Source organism: Sarcophilus harrisii, chromosome 2, assembly GCF_902635505.1.
Source record: "Sarcophilus harrisii chromosome 2, mSarHar1.11, whole genome shotgun sequence".
Taxonomy (NCBI): domain Eukaryota; kingdom Metazoa; phylum Chordata; class Mammalia; order Dasyuromorphia; family Dasyuridae; genus Sarcophilus; species Sarcophilus harrisii.
The window spans coordinates 214,559,960-214,581,278 of record NC_045427.1 but is presented as its reverse complement, the minus strand read 5'-3'; the positions used below and the strand labels follow the sequence as shown (position 1 = coordinate 214,581,278).

The 21,319-nt window shown below is 43.8% G+C and overlaps 1 protein-coding gene across 1 annotated transcript; it reads left to right on the top strand.

Annotated features, from left to right (window-relative positions):
* The first annotated feature begins 988 nt into the window (after positions 1-988).
* Positions 989-21,095, top strand: SLC35F6 (solute carrier family 35 member F6). Its single transcript, XM_031951409.1, has 6 exons — positions 989-1,129; positions 11,124-11,196; positions 11,708-11,879; positions 12,664-12,876; positions 14,110-14,220; positions 15,065-21,095. Exons 1-6 carry the CDS (start codon positions 1,053-1,055, stop codon positions 15,532-15,534), a joined length of 1,116 nt encoding a protein of 371 aa, XP_031807269.1. The 5' UTR covers positions 989-1,052; the 3' UTR covers positions 15,535-21,095.
* The last annotated feature ends 224 nt before the right edge of the window (positions 21,096-21,319 follow it).

The following is a 21,319-nucleotide window of genomic DNA, read 5'->3' as shown; positions in this document are numbered from 1 at the left end:
TGTTTTTATAGTTGAGTTAATTGAGGTAAAAGTTAACTCATCTAGTCAGTTTTTGAGGTCACATTTGAATGACCAAGTTTATGGGTCTAACCCAATCCCATAAATATTTACTAACAGCCCACTACTAAAGTCCCTTCCCCCCCAAAAAAATTAAGTCAGTATTTGAGGTGCTCTCCTTCCTTCCTTATCCCCTCTGACTGCTGACCTCCCTGGCTTTTTTTAAATTACACACAAAATCCCACTTTCTACCGTAAATTTTCCCGATCCCCTCTTAATTCCAGCGTTTCGCCCTTCTTTTCCCGTCTTCGCAGGCTTCATAGCTTGCTTTGTACACGTTTGCTCGCGTGTAGACTCTCCCCTTAAATCGAGGGATCTCTCTTTATTCTCTGTATCCCTGTCCATCAACACCGTGTCCGGCACACAGTAGGTGCTTAATAAATGATTAAGTGATTGGCTGATACTAGATTTTGTTTTCTCATCTGTAAAATGGGTATAAGAAGTCCCCTCTCTGCTTAACCCGTAATTTCAAGAGTAGAAACTACACTTCTCAGCGCATAATCAACGCTTGCTGTTTGTTTGATAAATTTAAGCACAAAAATCACAGTCACCTCGCCTCTCCGAGGGAGAAGGGACTTCTGCCCCACCCTACAAGGGCAGAAAACAGTGAAGCGCACGTGCTCTTATTCGCGGGGCGAAGAGTGGAACGCGCAGCGGGAGGGGGGCGGGTTAGGGTTTGGCCGGGAGTTCTGGAATCCCGAGCTGCGCGTGCGTGCGCGCGCGCGCGTGCGTGCGCGCCCCCGCGCCTCCCGTCTCCTGCCCCCGCTCGGCGGGTCCCCGAGCCCTCTGGGTGGGAAGGGGAGGGATGAGGCGGGGGGCGGGGCTCTGGTGCAGCTGACTTGTGCGGGTCAGGTGACCGCCGGCCCGGAAGCGGAGCGCGTTCTGCCTCCCCGAGTGTCCCCCTCCCCCGGGCTCCGGGAGTCTCGCGAACCCCGCTGGCGGCGGCGGCGGCGGCGGCGGCGGCATCGGGGCAGCTGCCTTTGCGCGGCCTGGCCATGGCGTGGACCAAGTACCAGATGTTCCTGGCCGGGCTCATGCTAATCACCGGCTCCATCAATACCCTCTCGGCCAAGTGAGTTGGGGGGCAGGGGGCCTCCAGGCGCGGGGTCGGGGCCTTCGGCCGGGCTGGCGCGGGGAGAAGGCGGCTCTGCAGCCCCGCCCTCCCCGGGAGCTCCGGGGGGGATCGGCCGGCCGTGGGGTGCGCCCAGAGGCGGAGCGCCCGGGTCCTCGTCCCCCGCCGCCTCTCGCCGCTTCCCATTCCTGGGCCTCCGTCTCCTAGTCGGTAAAATGGCAAGGATGGGGGAGATGACGGATAGAAGAGGAGCCTCCTGCCGGGCTCTCCCAGCACTCCCCGCGCCGCTCTCCCTCGGGCTTTTGTTGTGCCCTTTCGGGGCCTCCAAGCTGCCTCCAACCTTTTTTTTTCCTGAGGCAATTAGAGTTAAGTGACTTGCCCAGGGTCACGCAGCCGGGAGCTCAGCTCCTCCGCCCCCTGCGCCACTTGGCTGCCCCTGCCTCCCGTCTTAATGTTCCATCTCTGACAATCCCCTTCTGTGGGGAGAACCGTGCTCGTGCGGTGTTTGTGTTTAAAGGCGTGTACGTTTCTAGAAGACAGCTTTACTTGGGTTTTACCTTTACCTGGCGTGAGGCGGGTATCTAAAACTTGTTAAACGGACGTCCAAATCATCGATTCTAGAGCCTGTGTCTGGGAGGGCCCATTCGTGTCCTGGATTCTGGCTCACAGCAATGGCTGGGATTAGAAAGTGATCGCTTGGGGGGCGGCTTGAGTTTCGCCGTAGATACCTTGATGGTAATACTTTTGCCTTTAAAAGAGATGAGTGTGGAACTCAAAGTGGGAGCTGCGCTTGTTGAGGGAGTCCCAACTTCTGGGCAAGGTCCGCCTGTTTAGCTTGGCTTTCGCTCAAAGCGTAGAGCTAGAAAGGCAGTGGAGATAGACGGTCCAACTTCCCCTCCTTCTCAAAATCGAATCTAAGAGAGGTACGGTCGCTTGACCAAAGTCGTAGAGTTAATGAGTATCTAATTCTGTTTTACAAACATTTGTTAAGCACTTCATATGGGCCAAATACTCTTAGGTGCTGAGGCTTCAGAGATACTAATCATGCTAGGTAGTGAGACAGCCACCTTGGTTTATAGGGGAAGGAAAGGCTTCTAACCACTTCTCCTTAAGGAAGTTAGGTTTTAGAATTCCCTCCTTTTACATGCAGTTTTAAATTTTACCTTCTGATTTGCTTGAATACCATTTGAAATCTTGGAGAGTGTTCACCATAAAGTTTTAATCTAACAAAAGATGAAGAAAAAATTTTAAATTGGCTTCTTAAAGCACAAGTAAAATGGAAGTGGGGGAGGGAAAATCTGTTTTTTTTTTTTTAATTAAATAACTTTTTATTGACAGAACCCATGCCAGGGTAATTTTTTACGAGGGAGAAACTCTTTTGTCCTGCTAATCAGTATATATTATGACTTACATAATCAGTATATATTATATAATCAGTATATATTATGACTTATGATGGACTTACTTTACTAAATACAATATAAATAAAATCAATAAAAGAAAAAAAAATCCATTCCTTTCCTCATCACTTTGACCATTCAGGGAAACTTGAAAGCTTATGTACTCCATCATCTCTTAATATGCGTAATGGGAATGAAGTTTGTTAAAACACTTCCCTTAGCAATTTTTCCCATTAATTGCCAAGGCTTCAAGTGATTTTGTCATCTACATGGGGCTAACACAATTCTTTAAAAAAAAAAAAAAAAAAAACCTCTGGGCAACTAGAGAGTAGTCAGGAGCAAGGAGATCCCTAGTCACAGAAAAGGGAAGGTCAGTTTATCTACCTCTGTCTCCTTTGTCTACTAGTGTCTCCTGTTGAATTAGCTTCCCACACTGAATGACAATCTTTGATCCTGCCCCTGGTGGTTTCTGTTGTGAGGAATCTTACATTATAATTATACTTCTCATTTGCATACCACTTTACAGTTTTCAGTGTGTCGTTTTTATAATCTCATTTGATCTTCATAATTACTTGGTGGGGTAGGCAGGGCTGGGATTTTACTCCTTTTTGCAGATGAAAAAATTGAGACTTGGAGAAGTTTGGAAACCTAGGTAAGCAGTAGAAATGGGACTGGAGCTCAGGCTTTCATCCACTGATCATTCTACCTTCCCACCTACAGGAGAGATTAGTTCAAACCTATGAATCCACAACCAATTACAAACTGGGAGTGACAAGACGTACCTCAAAAATAAAAGACAGGTGAAGAGCTTGGCAGACTGAAATTTAAACTTCCAATCTGATATTTGATACATAGAAATTAGACAGAAATGCAAATAATTTGACTTGGGTAGAAGGTGAGGGTTTATCTTGATTAGTTAATGCCCTAACCCACTCCAAGCCATTTCTTTAGGGACAACTCAATGCAGATAGCACCCCCCCCAAAAAAAAAAAAATCAGGCAGTCTTGCTCCACTTGGAACAGAAACAAATGCTTGTGAACTATATTTGGAAACTGATTCTATGATTCTACATTACTCCCCTGGACCAAAATATCAGACCCTCTCTGTGCACACTACCAATTATAAAAAATTCCCCTGGAAAGTCCCTCTCAATTCATCATTCATCCCATCATCAATTCATCAAATCCTCCAACTCACTGGAAAATAAATTTGCAAGTTGTAGCACCTAACTTTAAATAATAACTCTTCAAGGTTCTGTGTGCTTTTACTAACCTACTTCCCCTCCCCTGGTGTCAGTTGTCTGTAAAATCGAGAAGTTGAGCTAGACAGTTTGTGAGTTTCCTGCTCCAAAGTCATGATTCTCCAGCTCCCCTTATTCCCAGGAGGCGGCTCCAGAATCAAGAGTAGCAACTCCATTCTTTTGGCCAATCTCAGGATCCCATGCTGTGTGACTTCCTTCTCTGTGACCATTCTCTTCATGTGTCTCTTGCCCAAAGAGAAATTCTTCTCCACATAAATTTTAATAAGTAACACATTTAAATACTATGTTATTTTCTTCCAATAGAAATATATATTTTTGTTCAATCCTTTCAGTCATGTTGAATGAACTCTTCTTGGCGCAGATACTGGAGTGGTTTTACTATTTCCTACAGGTAAGGAAACTGAGGCGAATAGGACCACGTGACATGCCCAGAGTCACACAGCTAGGAAGTGTCTAAAGCCAGATTTGAACTCTGAAAGATGTCTTCCACCTTACCACAAAGCTGCATAACCCTATTTCACAGATAGATTCATAAGATCCAGAATTAGAACTAGAAGGAGGAAACAGATTCAGAGAAATGATTGCCCAAGATCATCCAGGGGATAGAGCACAGGTGAGGTGAATGATCACATACCCAGAAAGTGCAGAGCAGAAGCTGGAATCCTGTGCTGCTTTTTCCATGTTCTAGATTCTTTCAGCTACTCAAATAGAAATGAGAACCACTAAAATATAGATAAGGATACCAACAAGTCACATATTGACTCAGAAAACTACATATTAATATAATTTGTGTTTTATTGTATTTTTGTTTTGTTAAGCATTTCATTTTAATATTACATTTTAATCTGGTTTGGGCTAGGGCAGCCAGGAGGCACAGCTGATAGAGTGCCAGCCATGGAGTCAGGAAATCTCATCTTCCTGAGTTCAAATATGGCCTCAGAAACTTACTAACTCTGTGACCCCTGGCAAGTGACTTCACCTTGTTTGCCTCAGTTCCTCATCTGTAAAATGAGCTGGAAAAGAAAATGGGAAATCATTAGTATCTTTGCTAAAAAAAAAAAAAAAAAAAAAAAAAAAAACAGGTGGGACCACAAAGAGTCAGACAGGCCTGAAGAAAAACTGAACGACTCATTTGGGCCATAATCAATCATGTCTTGGGCCACATGTTTGATGCATCTGGACTACATCACAGATGCATTTTTTCTGTAAGTAAATACATTTAATTTCTGCTAGGCCAGTCTATCTCTGACATTGGTTTAGCTATCTGTCTTTGGGGCTAGAGCCCTTGGGTTCTACCTCTATTATAGCCCCAGCCCATAATGAACTAGATTAGCCCCCAGTCTAGTCAAAGCAGAGAAGGGAGAGCATGGCAAGCCTGGGTCACAGCCAGAGACAATCCCAGAGCCAGCAGAGACATAGGGGTCTTTTTGTAGAACAACCAGGAGGCCAGTGTCAATGAATCCCTAAGCTGAAGAGGAGGAAGCAAGATCTTGGGGAGCAAGATGGAAGAAGATTAAAAAGGAAGGCTAGGTTATAAAAGGCTTTGAATGCCAAACAGAGCACTTTTAATTTGATCCTGAGGCAAGAGGAAGCCACTGAAGTTTATTGGGTAGAGGAAGTAACAGAATGGGGCCTAGATGTTAGGAAAATCATTTTAGTGACAGAGGGGAGGGTGCATTGATGCCAGGAGAGCCTTGGGGCAGGCCAGCTCACCAGCATTCTATTGCAGCAGTCCAGGTGTGAGCACCTGCTCTAAAGTGGTGGCAGTGTCCGAGGCGGGAGGGGAAGCCAGGCCCCAGAGATATTGCAAAGGGGAAATCAATGAGCCTTGGCAATAGATTGGACACAAGTAAAAAATCCAGGCTGACTCCCAGGCTTGCACACTTGAGGGACTGGGAAGAGCCATGTTGCTCTCAACAGAGTGAGTGAGAAGATGTAAGAGGAAATATGAATTCTTTTTTGGACATAAAGAGTGTAAGATATGTATGGCACATCCATTTTGAGAAAAGCTGTTGGAAATTGAAAATTGGAGATTAGTAGAAAGTTTGGGGCAGGAAAAGTAGATTTGAGAAACATCAGCATGGAGACGGGAGCAAATGAGATCTCCCAGTGAATGAACTAGTATGGAAGGAAAAGAGAAGAGGGCCCAGAATAGATCCCTGGAGGACACCTAGACTTAGAGGGCATGATCTGGAGGAGGAATCAGCAAAGGAGGCTGAGAAGGACAGATCAGATAGGTAGGAAAAGAACCAGGAAAGAATGGTGTCCAGGAAAGCTAGAAGAGAAAATCAAGAAAGCGATCAGCAGCATCAAAGGCTGCAGAGCTAAGGAGAGTGAGGATTGAGAAAGGCCATCGAATTTGGCAAAAGCTGCTTTCATTCTAAAAAGGGTTGAGATTTATGTTCACAGGGGAAAGGGGGAGAGACAAACGGAAACAGATCCTATTCCCGGCAACAAGAAAGGAAAAGGATCATTCCCTGGAAGGAGTCGGAGTCAGGGCCACTGCCATAAACCACCTGCCATCTGATGCTCGCTCTCTCTGCAACTCTTGGCAAGACATTTAACCTACCTGAGCCTGTTTCCTCGTCTGTAATGGGAGAGTAACTAACTGGCCTCTTTGGTCCCTTTCAGCCCTAAATCTGTTCTCCTCTGATCATAGCTCCAGGACAAGAGGCACGCAAGGAGCTCGAGGAAAGGACAGTAGTGTCCTAGAAAAAGTGAGGAAGGAATCAGAATGGCCCGGCTAGGCTTGGCTCGGCTCCGCCCCCAGCCCGCCCTGCTAGGCTCAGCTCCGCTCCTGGCTCAGCCAGGCCCCTGGATTGTAATGAGTCATTTATTTGCCTGTCACTCTCTTCTCTAGCATCTAGGCCAGTATTTTTCTGAGGGACTGAGCCCAGCAAAGTGCAGTCTAAACTCTCTTTGCCTTACCAACTTGTTTCCACCTGTGAATGCTTCAGGCTACTTCCTCAAGGAGTCAACTCGTCTCTCCCCCCACTGAGTGGCAGTTACACAAGAACCAGGACTTAGCAGCTCTTTTGGGGGCAATGATAGCAGATATTTTATAGCACTTTAAAGTTTGTGGGACATTTTATACATATTCTTTTATTTGATCTTCACAACAAGTATTAACTACATTGGATTATCATCTTGATTTTATAGCGGAGGCTAAGGGAGCTTACATGCAGGTGTCAGGGACTGGGCTTGAACCCCGGCTTTTCTGAAGTCCATCCCTTTCTACCCATGTCTCAAAGTAGCACTGATCCTCCCAGTCTGAGCCACACTACCCAAGTTGACCAGAAACCCTTCTCCCCAACCATTCTGTACAGACTTTCCCAGGGTGGACTGCAACGTGGGTGTCTGCGTGAGGCAGGAATTAGACGTGGGATCTGCTCCTAATGTGCCATGTGACCACGGGCAAGGTGCCCCCTCTCTGTGAACATCATTTGACTTATCTGAAAAGTCACGAGGTTGGATTAGATGATTTCTGGGGCTCCTTCAAGGTGCTCTGTGCTGTAACTGGGAAGTCACCATGGCATTTAGCCCATTTTAGCCCAGGATTGTTGACACCAAGTGGGCTCTGCTCTTGGGGTCCACAAGTCCCTAACCTTGTATAATGGAAGGAGTAATAGTAGCTAGGTGGTGCAGTGGAAAGAAAGCCAGGCCTGGAGTCAAGAAGACCTGAGTTCAAATCTAGTTATGTGACCTGAGACATGTCACTTAACCCTGTTTTCCTCAGTTTCCTCATCTGTAAAATGAGCTGTAGAAGGAAATGACAGATAACTCCAGTGTCACTGCCAAGAAAACTGCAAGTGGGGTTATGAAGAGTCAGACATGACTGCAATGAATGAATGACAATGGAGGGAGCTCCATGTTTGGAGTAAGAGAACATTGTTTCACATTCTGGATCTGTCACTTACTACCTGTGAACTTGGCCATATCCCTTAACTTGGAGAGAGGCAGGGGCATAAGGAAGATGATTCTATAATCAAGAACAAAAACATCAGTTACATTCAGAACCCTGTGGTTGATGTGACAGTAGCCCCAGGTTTACTGTGAGACTGGTATGCCAGGACTGAGAATTTATAGGTTAAAGAGAACACAAAAGAGCTAGTACCAGAGAGGCAGCCTTGGGCATAGCAGTTTTAATATAATGTAATGTAATAATGTCATTATGAATTAAAATATTTAATACTAACTTTATTAAACTTGGCATCTGACTTAATCATGTTACAACTTCCACAGTCCTCAGTGTCTACATCACTAAATATAAGGGATCATACTAGGGTCTAAAGTCTACTAAGTCCCAATAATTACATATTTTATTTACATATCTAATAATTACATTCATAATTACAATTCTTAATAACTCATTATTACTCATTTAAGGTTTCTAGAGTACTGTTATGTTCAAGAATCCCATGGCATGTGTAGGACAAATATTATGAGTCCCATTTTGCAAATGAAGAAACTGCGACTCATATTAAATCATTTGCCTGGGCTCACTTAGCTAGTGTCTGAACTGATTCCCAAAAAAGGCCGATGCTTTTTATGTGGCATTGTGCTTTGGAGCTTCTGAATCATTCCTTGTCTCTTTGGTGGAGTCAGTGTATTGAGTGTCCAGAATTAAGGAGAAACACATCAGAAACATTTAACTTGGCCTCTAATCAACTGGAAACCAAATGCTGCCCCTTCTGACACCCAATCCCCAAGGAGGCCAAGGCCTGCACCTTAGTGGCTGATACAAAAGGATCCCATTTCCCTGCCCTGGAATGTTGCCAGACACATCCCTATGTCTGGCCAGTCCAGACAAGTTCCCTCTGTGGGAGATAGTAAAAATGCAGAAAGGAAGTCCTTGGAGTAGCCTGCTGAGCTCTGGCTGGCTCCTGTCCTAGGTCTGGGTATCCTCCTAAACACCCCAGCCCCTACCTCAAAAAAGGGTTGAGTCCTAAGGCCCCTCTGCTCCATCCCAGCAGCATACTCAAATCTGGAGGAAGGGGAGGGGTGCCAGGTGAGAGCTCCTGGGGCAGGAAAATCAGATAGGCAGGATCCTGCTTTTCCATCCTGCCCCTATTTTCCCCTGATGATCTTCGAAAAATCCTGCCAGGTCTTGTTTGTTGATTTGGGGCTGAAAAATGATTATACTTATGCCTCCTGTGGTTTCTTTGTCAGCAGAGCTGGAAACAGGCTGGGGCTTGTTATGAATAACCTGCCCAAGTGAAATATCTTGTTCATCTGCAGTTTATACCCATTTCCTTTTCTCCCCTGGCCAGAAGAGCCAAGAATCAACAGGCCAGAGACTCTGATTTGTCAGGTGTGGGACCTCCATGGTGGATTACAGGTGTAATCTACAGGACTGGAGGATTACAGCCCTGGTTTCTAGGCCCTGCTGTGCTATTTGGTACTTCAGTCACATCATTTTTCCAGGACTCGATTCCCTCCTGTATAAGCAGCCAAAGGAGGTTGGACTCACTTCATTGTCATTGGAGTATATACTACAGATCCCCTGGACAGAAAGAAAACAGATTAGTTTGAGAAATAGTCACACCTGAGGCAGAAGCTGCTGGGTGGTAAAAGGAGTGGGGAGGAGGGCCAGGAAGCTTCGATTACCCAGGCATCTGCTGGAATTTTCTCTGCCAAAAGCAGAATAGCTAATCATTTCTTGACTTGCCTTATTGAAAACTTCATTCTTCAAAAAGTAGAGGAACCAAAAAGGAAAAATTCTGTCCTAGATCTGATTCTTACTAATAGAGGTTGCTGAGGAGGAAATTAGAAAATCTTTGAGGTGGGGTGATGGGCAGGTAGATGGCCCTTCCATCATAAAATTTGTGATAGAGGAGAGGAAATGTAGGCATTCTTTGACATACACCCTCAATTTAGGGAAAGCAATTTTTAGAAGAAAGATAGGCTTTCATGGAGCAAAATGCTTCAGCGGAAATTAGTCCACAAAGAATGATGGAAGATACTAAAGCTACAAAGGAAAGTTTCCAGTGAGAAGGGGAAATGGGATCTGTTTAAAGAGATTGATATAGAGGTACTCTCCAGGAGATGGAGATCTGTGGTCCAGGCCTGTGGACATGTTGGTCGGAGTCACTAATATCTGGAAGGATCCAAGATAGGCAAGATAAAATGAGGACAAAACAAAGAGGTTTAGTCTTTTGGGGTGGATTGGGCTTCAAGCTCTTTGGGGGAAAAAGATCAGAGAAGGAGAGAGACTTTCCTGGGGTAGATGAGATAGATGATCACTGACAACAGAGAAAAGAGATCTGCACAGTTCTTGGTTTGCCTTTTTTTTTTTTCCTGAAGGGGAACAATCTTTTACTGGAAATGAGAGGATGAGATCAGGGAACCGGCAGTTGGATACCCAGGATAAGTAAGAAAATAGTAAGAGAGCAGAGATCTGCCCTCAATGAAGCTAAGTCATCTGGCTCAGATGAGCTACATACTTGGGTCCTTGTAGGTCTAGCAGACATGATGGCTGAGCCACTGCCCATCAGATAGGACTGGAGAAGGTCTGTGAATCTGGCTTAGATGCTGGGAAATGTCTAGAATGTATCAGTAAAAGGATGATTGGTGAACATCTAGAAGGGAAAAGGGAAGTGATGATCCTAGTGAGCCAGGGTAGTTTCATTTCATCAAATATGAGTCATGCCAAATAACTTCATTTCCTTTTTTTTTTTTTTTTTTTTTTTTTGACAATATTCTTAAACTAGTAGATGAGAATGCTATGACTATAATCTTTACTTTCCTAAATCAACCTTTCCAGGTTTATAAAAGGGAGCTGATCCTTTCACTGCTTACCTCATAAGGCTAATGTGAGGTTGAAGCAAAGTAATACTCAAGACATTTTTTGGTTACAAAATGCTCTTGTAACTTAGCTTCAGTCCTGCTTAGCATTTTGCTAATACTTCCCTAATATACTCTCATATCTTATTTTGTTCTTTATCATAGGCCATGTAGCCTTGTAAATAAATAGAATGCTTGACTTAGAACCAGGAAGATGAGTCTAAATCCTGCCTCTGATCCTTAGTAGCTGTGAGAGTCTGGATGAGTAATTTAGTCCCTGAGCCCATTTCCTTTTTTTATAAAGTAGAGTTAATATCTCTTGGGATTGTTGTAAGGACCAAAATGAAACATAATGCACTCCACAACTTTTAAAGTGCTATAGAAATATAGGATAATAGTGGCAGTCATTCTGTAGTGTTATCTCCTCAGGTCTCAGGTCCCTGATGGCAGAGATTAGGTGGATAAATAAGTATTTGATGCATCTTTATTGATTGGGTGGAATAGGGAACATAGTAGCCTCACCAATCAATGCCATTCTTCTCTCTTCCAGATGGGCTGACATGTTTATGATTGAGGGCTGTGGAGCAAGCCAGGCCCAAAGCTTCCAGCATCCTTTCCTCCAGGTATTCTCTCCTCCTCCTATTTCCCCTCAAGCTTTCTGCTTCCTTCATGGCTCTGAATGACCAGGCCCCTTTCCTTGGCACCCAGGGCTTGAAAATTTACTTCTTCCATACCATAGTCACAGAATTTTCTCTGGCTTCCAGAATCTGTTGACTAAGTCAGGCCTGACTCAGAAAAGATCTCTGATTATCTTTTTCTTCTCTTCCCTGTCCTGCTCCCAATAGCTGTGTAGAAATGGACAGGCAGGAGGATTGGCCAGCTATTCTTGGCCAGTAATGGTTATGTTGAAGAAGAGCCTGGACATCAGAAATGAGTGAGAAAAGTGAAGTTTCCTTAAGCTCTGGGGCCTAATCACCTCCATCTCCATCCCAAACATAAAAAGTCTACCACATCCTTCTCGTGGGGGACTACTGCCTTTGCTGGGACATTGTTAAGATAAGCAAGCAATTGGATCAGATGGCCCATAATATTCCTCCCAGTTCTAAGAGTCTATGATTGTATTATTAATTCCAGGCAGTGGGTATGTTCCTGGGAGAGTTTTCCTGCCTAGCAGCCTTCTACTTACTTCAGTGCAGAATTCGGGGGCGCATAGATTCTAGTGTGGAACCCCAGCAGTCCTTCAATGCCCTTCTCTTCCTGCCCCCTGCTCTCTGTGACATGACTGGGACCAGCATTATGTATGTGGGTGAGTATCAAGATCCTCCTGGGCAAGGATTAGCAGTTTGAAGTATGGCAGGGTGGGTGGGAGGGGAGAATGTTTTAGCAGCAGCTTCACTTGTTTCCTCATTCTGTTTTTCATCTTCCATATACCACAATTTATTCAGCCATTCTCCAATTGATGGGCATCCACTCAATTTCCAGTTTCTGGCCACTACAAAGAGGGCTGCCGCAAACATTTTTGTACATGTGGTCCCTTTTCCCTTCTTTAAGATCTTTTCGGATATAAGCCCAGTAAAAACACTGCTGGATCAAAGTATGCACAGTTTGATAACTTTTTGGGCAAAGTTCCAAATTGCTCTCCAGAATGGCTGGATTCATTTACAATGTTTTTCATCTTCCTACCAAAGTGGATTCTGTGTTCTTCTTTAAATATCCTGTGCTTCCACAACTCCAAATTTTGTTATGGGATGTTGGTAACCTTTTTATCTTCTCCTCCTCTACTTGTTAAATTCCTACCTTTTAAACCCAACCCAATTGTTGCCTTCTCCATAGTGCTTTTCTTGATCTCACCTTCCCATTTACATCTTATTGTAAGACTTTGCTTAGAATTTCCTTAGGCCCTTATTCTGTATTTATTTATGTGTCACCTCTCAAATATGAAGTGCTTTTAAAGGCAGAAAACATAAAATGTCAGCTGTTGTTCTATTCCCCAAGAACAGGGACCATCTTACCTAAACTTGTATTTCTCCTAGAGCATATATTTAAGAAATGTTTATTAAACTCTTACCAAATTTTCCTCATTTCTGTAGCCCTGAACATGACTAGTGCCTCAAGCTTCCAGATGCTTCGCGGGTCTGTGATCATTTTCACAGGTCTTCTCTCCGTGGCTTTCCTGGGACGAAAACTGCTTCCAAGCCAATGGCTGGGCATCCTTGCCACGATTGCTGGCTTGGTGATTGTGGGTCTGGCTGACCTTATGAGCAAGCACGACGATCAACACAAGCTCAGCGATGTGATTACAGGTATGTTGAATTATGCAACTGGGTAGCTCCCAGGAAGAGAGTCCCATGAGAGAGACTGACAAGGAAGCTAACCTGTTGCCCCCCATGACCAGCCACAGCAGGGCTTTCAGGAGATAGGGAAGGTTGAAGTTGATGTTGAGAATGAATGAACTACCAGCTCTGAAGTCAGGAGGACCTGAGTTCAAATTTGACCTCAGACACTTAGCTGTGTCCTAGCTGTGTGACCCTGAGCAAGTCACTTCATCCCAATTGGAAAGAAAAAAAAAAAAGAAAAGAAAAAAGAGAGAGTGAATGAGCTGAGGATAAGAAGTGTGTTTGAGTTCTGGGCCAGACACCACAAGACAGCAGGCAGAGCCAGGTGGCAGGTGGTCAGGGAAGTGCTTGGGTGTTTTATCTCGCCCCAGCCTGCTCTGTAACCAAGAGGCCAGCCTTGCCTGCCTTTTCCCCACAGGTGGTCCTTCGAGATTTTATTTTTCATTTCTCTGAGCAAAAAAATTTATGAATATTTTAATGTATTTCAAATGTTTTTATTATAAACAGAAACTATGAACTATGACAAATAAGCATGCAACATAAGCAACAAAATATTAGGCTCAAACAAACAAGTAGAATCCCAGACAGTTTTTTGCCTCATGGTCCCTTCCACATCCCTTCATACTTCAGCTACCTCTTGCTTGTTTGCCTTTTTTGTTTTTCCATTTATTGTTGTAATCACTGAATGTTGCGCTGGACCTTCTGAGCATGCTTTGCATCACTTCATTGAACACTTTGCATCTTTCCCTGGTCCTTCATTGCATTGATATATTGACCTCCTGGTGAGGAAGCTCCCTTTATCAGCTGCAGCTTCTTTTTACCTAACAGTCTAGGAGCCTTGCCTCCAGCTTTGAGAGTTTCAGTGACCATCCCACAGTCACAGCAATATAGGAGTCTGGCAGGCTTGAATCCTGGTCTTCTTGAAGCTAGCCCTCTGTGATATGCTGCCTCTCATTTTGGTGAAATGCTTTGTGTTCTTATTTACTGTTCTTGCATTTCATTACATTGATAGACTCTGAACCATTCTCCAGTCATTGAATCTAGAGTTGAAGAAATATTTAAATAGTCCTCAATCCTAGTTCTTCATTCATGGGTGGGCCTTCATTTAAGGCCCTATCTATTTTTTTGTTCACCTTTTCCTCTCCCCATGGCCTCCAAAATCTTTCCCTCGGTGTAACTACTTACCACTCTCTCCGACAGGGGACCTGCTGATCATCATGGCACAGGTGGTTGTCTCTATCCAAATGGTGCTGGAGGAGAAGTTTATCTACAAGCACAATGTGCACCCACTTCGGGCTGTGGGTACTGAAGGTACATTTGTGAGCCAGTGGGAAGAGGAGGGATGGAGAGTGTCTGGTGGGGAGCAGAGAGAACTTGGGGTGAGATGATGGAGGGAATCAAGCAGTATGTTGGGGAAGGGACTGAAATGAGGTGAGGTACCCAGAGAATGTTGGAAATGAAAATACTCTTCTCAATTCATCCATCCATTAAGCATCTACTGTGTGCAAGACACTGGACTGACTGTATAGAGGATGGAGATAGACAAGATAGTCCCTGGTGTTGTAACACAGGAAATACAAAAGGCGTGATCAGGGAATACACGATAGAGGAAATGGCATGTGAGTTGGCCTTAAGAAATATGTAGGGTTTTCTGAGATAAAAAGTGGCCTATTACAGGAAAACTCAGGAAATTATGATGCATGTCAGCAGATCACTGAGTACCACAGAGGGCCAGAGTCCAAAGTTTGTGTCAGAGAGTAATAGGAAATAAAGCTAAAAAGGTAGGCTGAATCTGGAATATAGAAATCATGTTGAGCTTAAATTTTTTTTCTGTGGGTATTGGGAAGCCATGGAATATTAAGCCAAGGAGTAGAGTAAGCAAAGTATTTTGAGAAGCTTTATCTGGATGAGAGGTACAACACAAATCACAGTGGAGGGACGCTGTGCTCAGGGAAACCAGCGATAAAGCTACTGAGAAGTGATAAGAAGCTGGTTCTAGTGAGAGTAGAAAACAAGGAATGGACCAGAGAGATTTTGACAGGGTGCCCCAAGCTCCTCTGGAGCATCAGTAAGGATGATGCCCCACGCTTTGGGAGCTGGGGAAGCCAGCATGTGTCTGTGAAAGGGCTCACTCCTCTGCTCCTCATTCCCCCAGGGCTCTTTGGCTTCGTGATCCTCACGGTGCTGCTGGTGCCCATGTACTACATCCCTGCCGGCGCCTTCAGCGGCAACCCCCGGGGCGTGCTAGAAGACGCGCTCTACGCCTTCTGCCAGATGGGCAGGCAGCCGCTCATCATCGTGGCACTGCTGGGCAACATTAGCAGCATCGCCTTCTTCAACTTCGCCGGCGTCAGCGTCACCAAGGAGATGAGCGCCACCACGCGCATGGTCCTGGACAGCCTCCGCACCGTGGTCATCTGGGCCGTCAGCCTGGCGCTGGGCTGGGAGACTTTTCACCCGCTGCAGATCCTGGGCTTCTTTGTCCTTCTGACGGGCACAGCTTTCTACAATGGGCTGCACCAGCCCCTGCTGGCCCGCCTGCCCTGGCGCCGGCCTCCGGCTGAGGACCGCGAGAGGGAAAGCCTGCTTGGGGGCAGCCGTACCCCCATCAATGAGGACAGCTGAAGTCCTGCCAGGTCCACCCCACTTAACCCTGAACTTTAGGCTCCTTTTCCATTAGGACAGGAAACCCTGGGATCCTCAAAAGGAGCCTTGGAAATGGGGTATCTAAGGTCCTTCCCCCCCTTCCATTGTCTTCTCTTTCAGGAGGACACTGGATGTGCCACTGGGGTCAGAACCTGTTTCTCCTGCCCCTTCCTCTGACTGTTTCCTCAGCTTCCTTTGGCCCAGGACACACCCCAAAATCTGCAGAGGGCCCAGGAGAGGGCTTGGGCTCCCCTGCCTCTGGCTCCAACCATGTTATGGAGAGTGATAGACTGATCCAGGCACCTGCACCAGGCACCAGGCACTGATTCACCAAATCACTAATACAAATTGAGTAGTAATCATTTCCCCAAAATCATGAGTCAAATTTAGTTTAAAAAAAAAACAACCCTAAATATCACTTCAGAATCAAACTTAAAACACTCTGTATTTTCTCAGACCTTTGTACTGCTGGGTCATCTGCAGAACACTGGCCAGTCGTGAGTTGAATGGGCAATCGGCTTGGGCAGTTTGGCTCCAAGCCGCCTCCTTTCTTTCTGCCTTGGTCCCGTGACAGGCTCCTGTCTACAATGTGAGGGTAGTTCTGCTTAAGTCACAGGTGTTTGCTAGCTGTTCATGCTGCTGCTGACGGCTGTCTGCCGCACAGCCCAGGTGCCAACAGGTACAGGCTAGGCAGGCGGGCCGGGGTTGCAGCTGGCTCTGCAGGAGGAGAGGGAGGAGAAACGGTCAGAGTGGCTCCTGGCAGAAACTCAGTGCTACTTGGAACTATTACCTTTGGTATCTCCTTTTCTTTTTTAAAGTAAAGCCAAATAGAAGAGTGATCCGTAATGTGTGAGGTTTGGGGGTTTGACTGTGTTTTTGGCAGAGGGGAGTATGATGAGTAGATAGACAATATCTGGGCAAAGAATTCTGGAATACTGGAGGTCTAAAGAATTTTAGGCCTCATCAAATCTGGTCCCAGGACACTGGGTGCATCCCTATTGCATCCCTATGGGTTTAATAACCTATAGAGAAAGGCCTCCAATTAAGTTGAGAAGTTTTGGGGCACATTATCTAACAGTTCTGTGAAGGTTAGTGTAGGTGTTTGTGTTTTTTCCTCCCACCAATACTTCAGTGGTTAAGATTCAGTCAAAGACTAAGTAAAACTGCTAGAGATGTTAGTGCTATCTCAATTAAAATTGAACAGAAAGATAAATTGAGGCAAATCTCTGAGCAAGATCATGTTTATTAGCAGGGCCATGATGAATGTCAATAAATGCATCAGGGGTTTGCCCCCATTAATGCCAAAGACCCTTAGCATAGGACAGCTCACTTGGTGTGGGTTTGGGGGAGTACAGAACAAAGAGCAGAGCAGGGTAAATGAGTCATGGGATTAAGGACAATAGGATCAGTTATAGAACCAAGGCAAAGAAAACATGATTGATTGAAAGTTTGTTAATGGTAGTTAGCAACAAACCCCTTTCATCTTTTGGGAGATTTAAGAAATGCTTATTGTCTGAATCCAGGTGCAAAATAGCAGGCTAGACACTTGGGCAGCAAACCAGACATCCTTGAAGGAAAGCCTAGTGGTGTAAAGATATCAGGCTCAACACTCTTGCATTCACATCATTTTCCAAGATCAGTTACATTCAAGTTAGCTAGCTGGAGAACTGAACTTCTAAACGTGACCCATTAAAAGCTAGCCAAATCTCTGAACTAAGTGCAGAGATAAAGAACTGTGACTTAAGCAATTATAGGACAAAAGCAATTAATTAGAAATGGGATCAATTCAATCTAATTAGTGCTATGAAACCTTTTTTTAGGTTTGGGATTATGAAGCCCAGCTCTGCCATTTCTTATTCATATGACAATAGGCAAATCCTTTCCAGGCTTTGAAGGTTTCCTGATCTGTAAAATGAGATCAGACTAAATGATTTTCAAGGTCCCTTCAAGTTATGAGTCTCTGGTCCTGTGCTCCCTGGTTGTGCCATTGACAGTCCTACAATAAGGGCAGCAACAATTAACTTTTTGAACAGAAGCACTGTAAGGAATGTGCAATAATTGCTTACATTTACACAGCACGTTATCATTGGTAAAGAATTTTTCTTATAACAACTTGGTATATCTGTTAGTATAAATATGATTACACTCACTTTATAGGTACACAAACAGGCTTTAAGGGGAAGAAGCAGGTCACAAACCTAAGTCATCCAACTCTTTCCTGTGTGTTCTGCCTTGTCCACTACTTATCAATGTAATTGCTTCTCCATTGCCCATATAATATCTGTGGTCCTCAAACCTTGACCTTCAGGTGACTCAGCTCACTGATTTTGCAATTGGCACCATTATCCTCCCATTCATTCAGGCTTGAAATAGCACCACTTTGGGTCTGTCCCTTTACCTTCCCTGTAGCAGCTCAAGTCTTTGTTGAATATTATACTAATTATAAACAGCTGTTTTTAGGATCAGAGCTACAAAGGGAAAAGGAAATCCTTCCCCATCTCCAGGAAGCTTGCATTCTTACAAGATGGACACAGTACAAATCCATAAATATTAAGTGTACTTACAAGATAGTTTGAGGACAGAGTCCCAATAACTAACTAGGAGTCTCAGAAAAAGGTTTTGTGTTGTAACATCTGAGCTGTGCCTTGAAAGAAACTTGCAAAGGGGAATCAAGAATAAATTCTAGGCGTGGGAGACAACCCATTCAGCCATAGAAATAGGAAACAGAATATGAGTTTTGGAGAGCAGCTAGTGGTCCAGTTTGGCTGAAACAAAGTGTGAATGGGGAGTAATATAAAATAAATTGGAAAAAGTAGTTGGGAGAGAGATTGGGGAAAGTTTTAGGCAAGAAAGAGCCAATAAAGCTGTTTGAGTTGGGGAGTGACATCAAATTAGGAGTGTTGGGAATATTTAAATTTCCTGATGTAGAGGAATAAATGGCATGCCTTTCATAGGACACAAAAAGCCAGGAAAGATCACAATTAACACTGGATTTTTTTTTTTTGATAAATCTAATGATTTTAATGCAACAAGTCATTGACTGCCTCACTTCAAGGCTAAATTATAGTAGATACATATGGTGTTATGAGGTCAGAACTGATTTATAATTTTTGTGACTTATGATAGGAACATAGATATAAGCTATGTCTGTCCTCAGATTTAAAGGTCCTTGGAATTATCAGATCTTAATGCCCCAAAAAGAAGGCTGTAGGCTTGGTATGGCTATCACTTCAACTGGGAATCCTTGCAATTTCTGGCTCTGGGGCACTTTCTAGATAGTATATTAACCTCTATTGAACTAGATGGGGACATGGACAATTAGGGGCTCGAGTTTTCAGCCTTAAATACACATAAACATCATTCTAGCTATAAGCTACCCTTCAAATAAGCAAGGCTTCTATTAATCCCCTTTAAGAAATATTCCAAGGCAAGGCAATAGTTGTCTGATAGGCATCTTAAACTCAACATATTCAAACAGAGTCACTATTTTTCCCCCCAAATCTCCCCCTTTTCTGAGAATCCTATGGATGATGAGTCAGGATCCAAAAAGATCAACATGAGCAATAGGCCGAGTCTAATAAAGTAAACTTCAGTAGACATCATGCAGAGTCTGATAGGTTAAAGAAAATAACTTTGCATTCACAAGATGAGAGAGGTATATTACACATGAATCAGCAGTATGATGTAGCAGCCAAAAATGTCATGGGATCTCAGGCAGTGTTGAGAGACAGCATCTGGGAATGAGGAAGAGAGATTGTCCCTATTTCAGACCTTATCTAAAGTATTGTGTTCAGTTCTGGCCACCATGTTTTTGGAAGGATGTTGATAAGATGAACAGAATGCAGTGAAGATGGTGAAGAGCCCAAAGTTCAGATCATGAGAACTGACAGAATTAGGTATACTGAGCCTGGAAAAGAAAAGACTGAGGAGGAAAGAAAAGACTTGTTCTTTTTGCCTCCAGAGAGCAGAAGTGTGGGAACAATGGGTGGATGCTGCAAAGAACTAAAGTTGGATTTGATATCAGGAAAGACTTGAGACAGGTGGAGCTAAAACTGGAGTGAATTGACTCAAGTGGATTTCCCCTCAATGGCAGTTTTCAAGCACAGGCTAAAAGACCATATATTGAGTATTTTTTAGAGTGTTCTTTATTGATTTCTTTTTACATCTACATTTTCCTGTATATTCCTGCTTTCTACAAAGCCATTCCTTATACCGAAGAACAGAATAACCAACACATTGAAAAAGTCTAAAATTATCTATGGTGTTCCACACTCACCCTACCTCTGCAATAGAGAAAGCAAGGAATCCTATATTTTCTCTGGGGCTAAATTTCATCATAATTTCACAACCTTCAGTTTCAAATGCTTTATTCTTTCCATTTATATTATCCTTGCTTCCTATAGTGCTTGCTCATCTGACTACCATCAGTTCAGTAAGTTTTCCCCAGCTTCTCTGAATTCATTATATTCATCTTTTACAGGATTGCAATTACAGATACAATCTACCACCCCTTGTTTAGTTATTCCCCCATCAATTGTGGACTTGAGTTTCTAATAGACTTTCTTTTCTAAATCCAGTGATCTTAATGCAACAAGTCATTGACTGCCTCACTTCAAGGCCAAATACAGTAGATACATAGTAAATGGGTTTAGTCAATGGTGTTACTGAGGTCAAAATTGATTCTAGTTTTATAGTTTTTGTAACTTATGATAGGAACATAGATATAAAGTTATATTTGCTCTGCACTTAGGTTTAAAGGTCCTTAGAATTATCAGATCTTAATGCCCCAAAAGAAGGCTGTGAAGATAGTATGGATATCACTTCAACTGAGAATCCTTGCTATTTTTGACTCGGGGGCACTTGCTAGATAGTGTGCTCAATCTCCTCTATTGAGCTATATGGGGACATGGACAGTTGAGGATTCTAGAGTTTTCAGCCTTAAATATACAAACATCATTCTAGTTATGTTACCCTTCAAATGAGCAAGCCTTCTATTAGTCCCCTTTAAGAAATATCCCAAGACAAGGCAGTAGCTATCTGATAGCCATCTTAAACTCAACGTATTAGAGTCACCATTTTCCCCAAAAAACCCCTCCTTTTTCTGAGCTCCTATATTTCAATCTTTAATCCATTTAGATTTATAACCTTGAAACCATCTTCAATTCCTTTCTCTCCACACTTCCCATGTCTTATCCATTCAGACTAAATATTCTTCCTCATCTCTCCCCTTCTCTATTCACACAGTCACTACTCTGGTTCAGGCTCCCATTTTCTCTTACCTGGACTACTGAAATAGTCTCTTTATTGACTTTCCTGTTTCAGATCTCATTCTACTCCTTCCTTTATACTGCTTCTAGCCTCCATATAGCTGCCAAATCTAACATCCCAGAGAGAGGTTAATGACTTTTCAAGAGCCTATCATTGGTTAGAGGTGCTTTGTAAGCACACAAAGCCCTATCTGCTACTGATTAGCCGCCTGTAAATGTGATCAGCTATTTCAGTCCCATCTCTTTTTTTTATCCCATTTGGGGTTTTCTTGGCAAAAACACTGGATCAGTTTGCCATGTCCTTCTCCAGTTCATTTTATAGATGAAGAACTAAGGGAGACAGGGTTAAGTGACTTGCTCGGGGTCACACAACTAGTGAGTGTCTCAGGCCGGATTTGGACACAGGAAGATGACTTTTCCTGACGCTGGGCCTAGCACTTGCACTATGGTGCCAGTTGTAAATTAGCTTTTACAAAGGGATGTTTACTAAAAGTTGC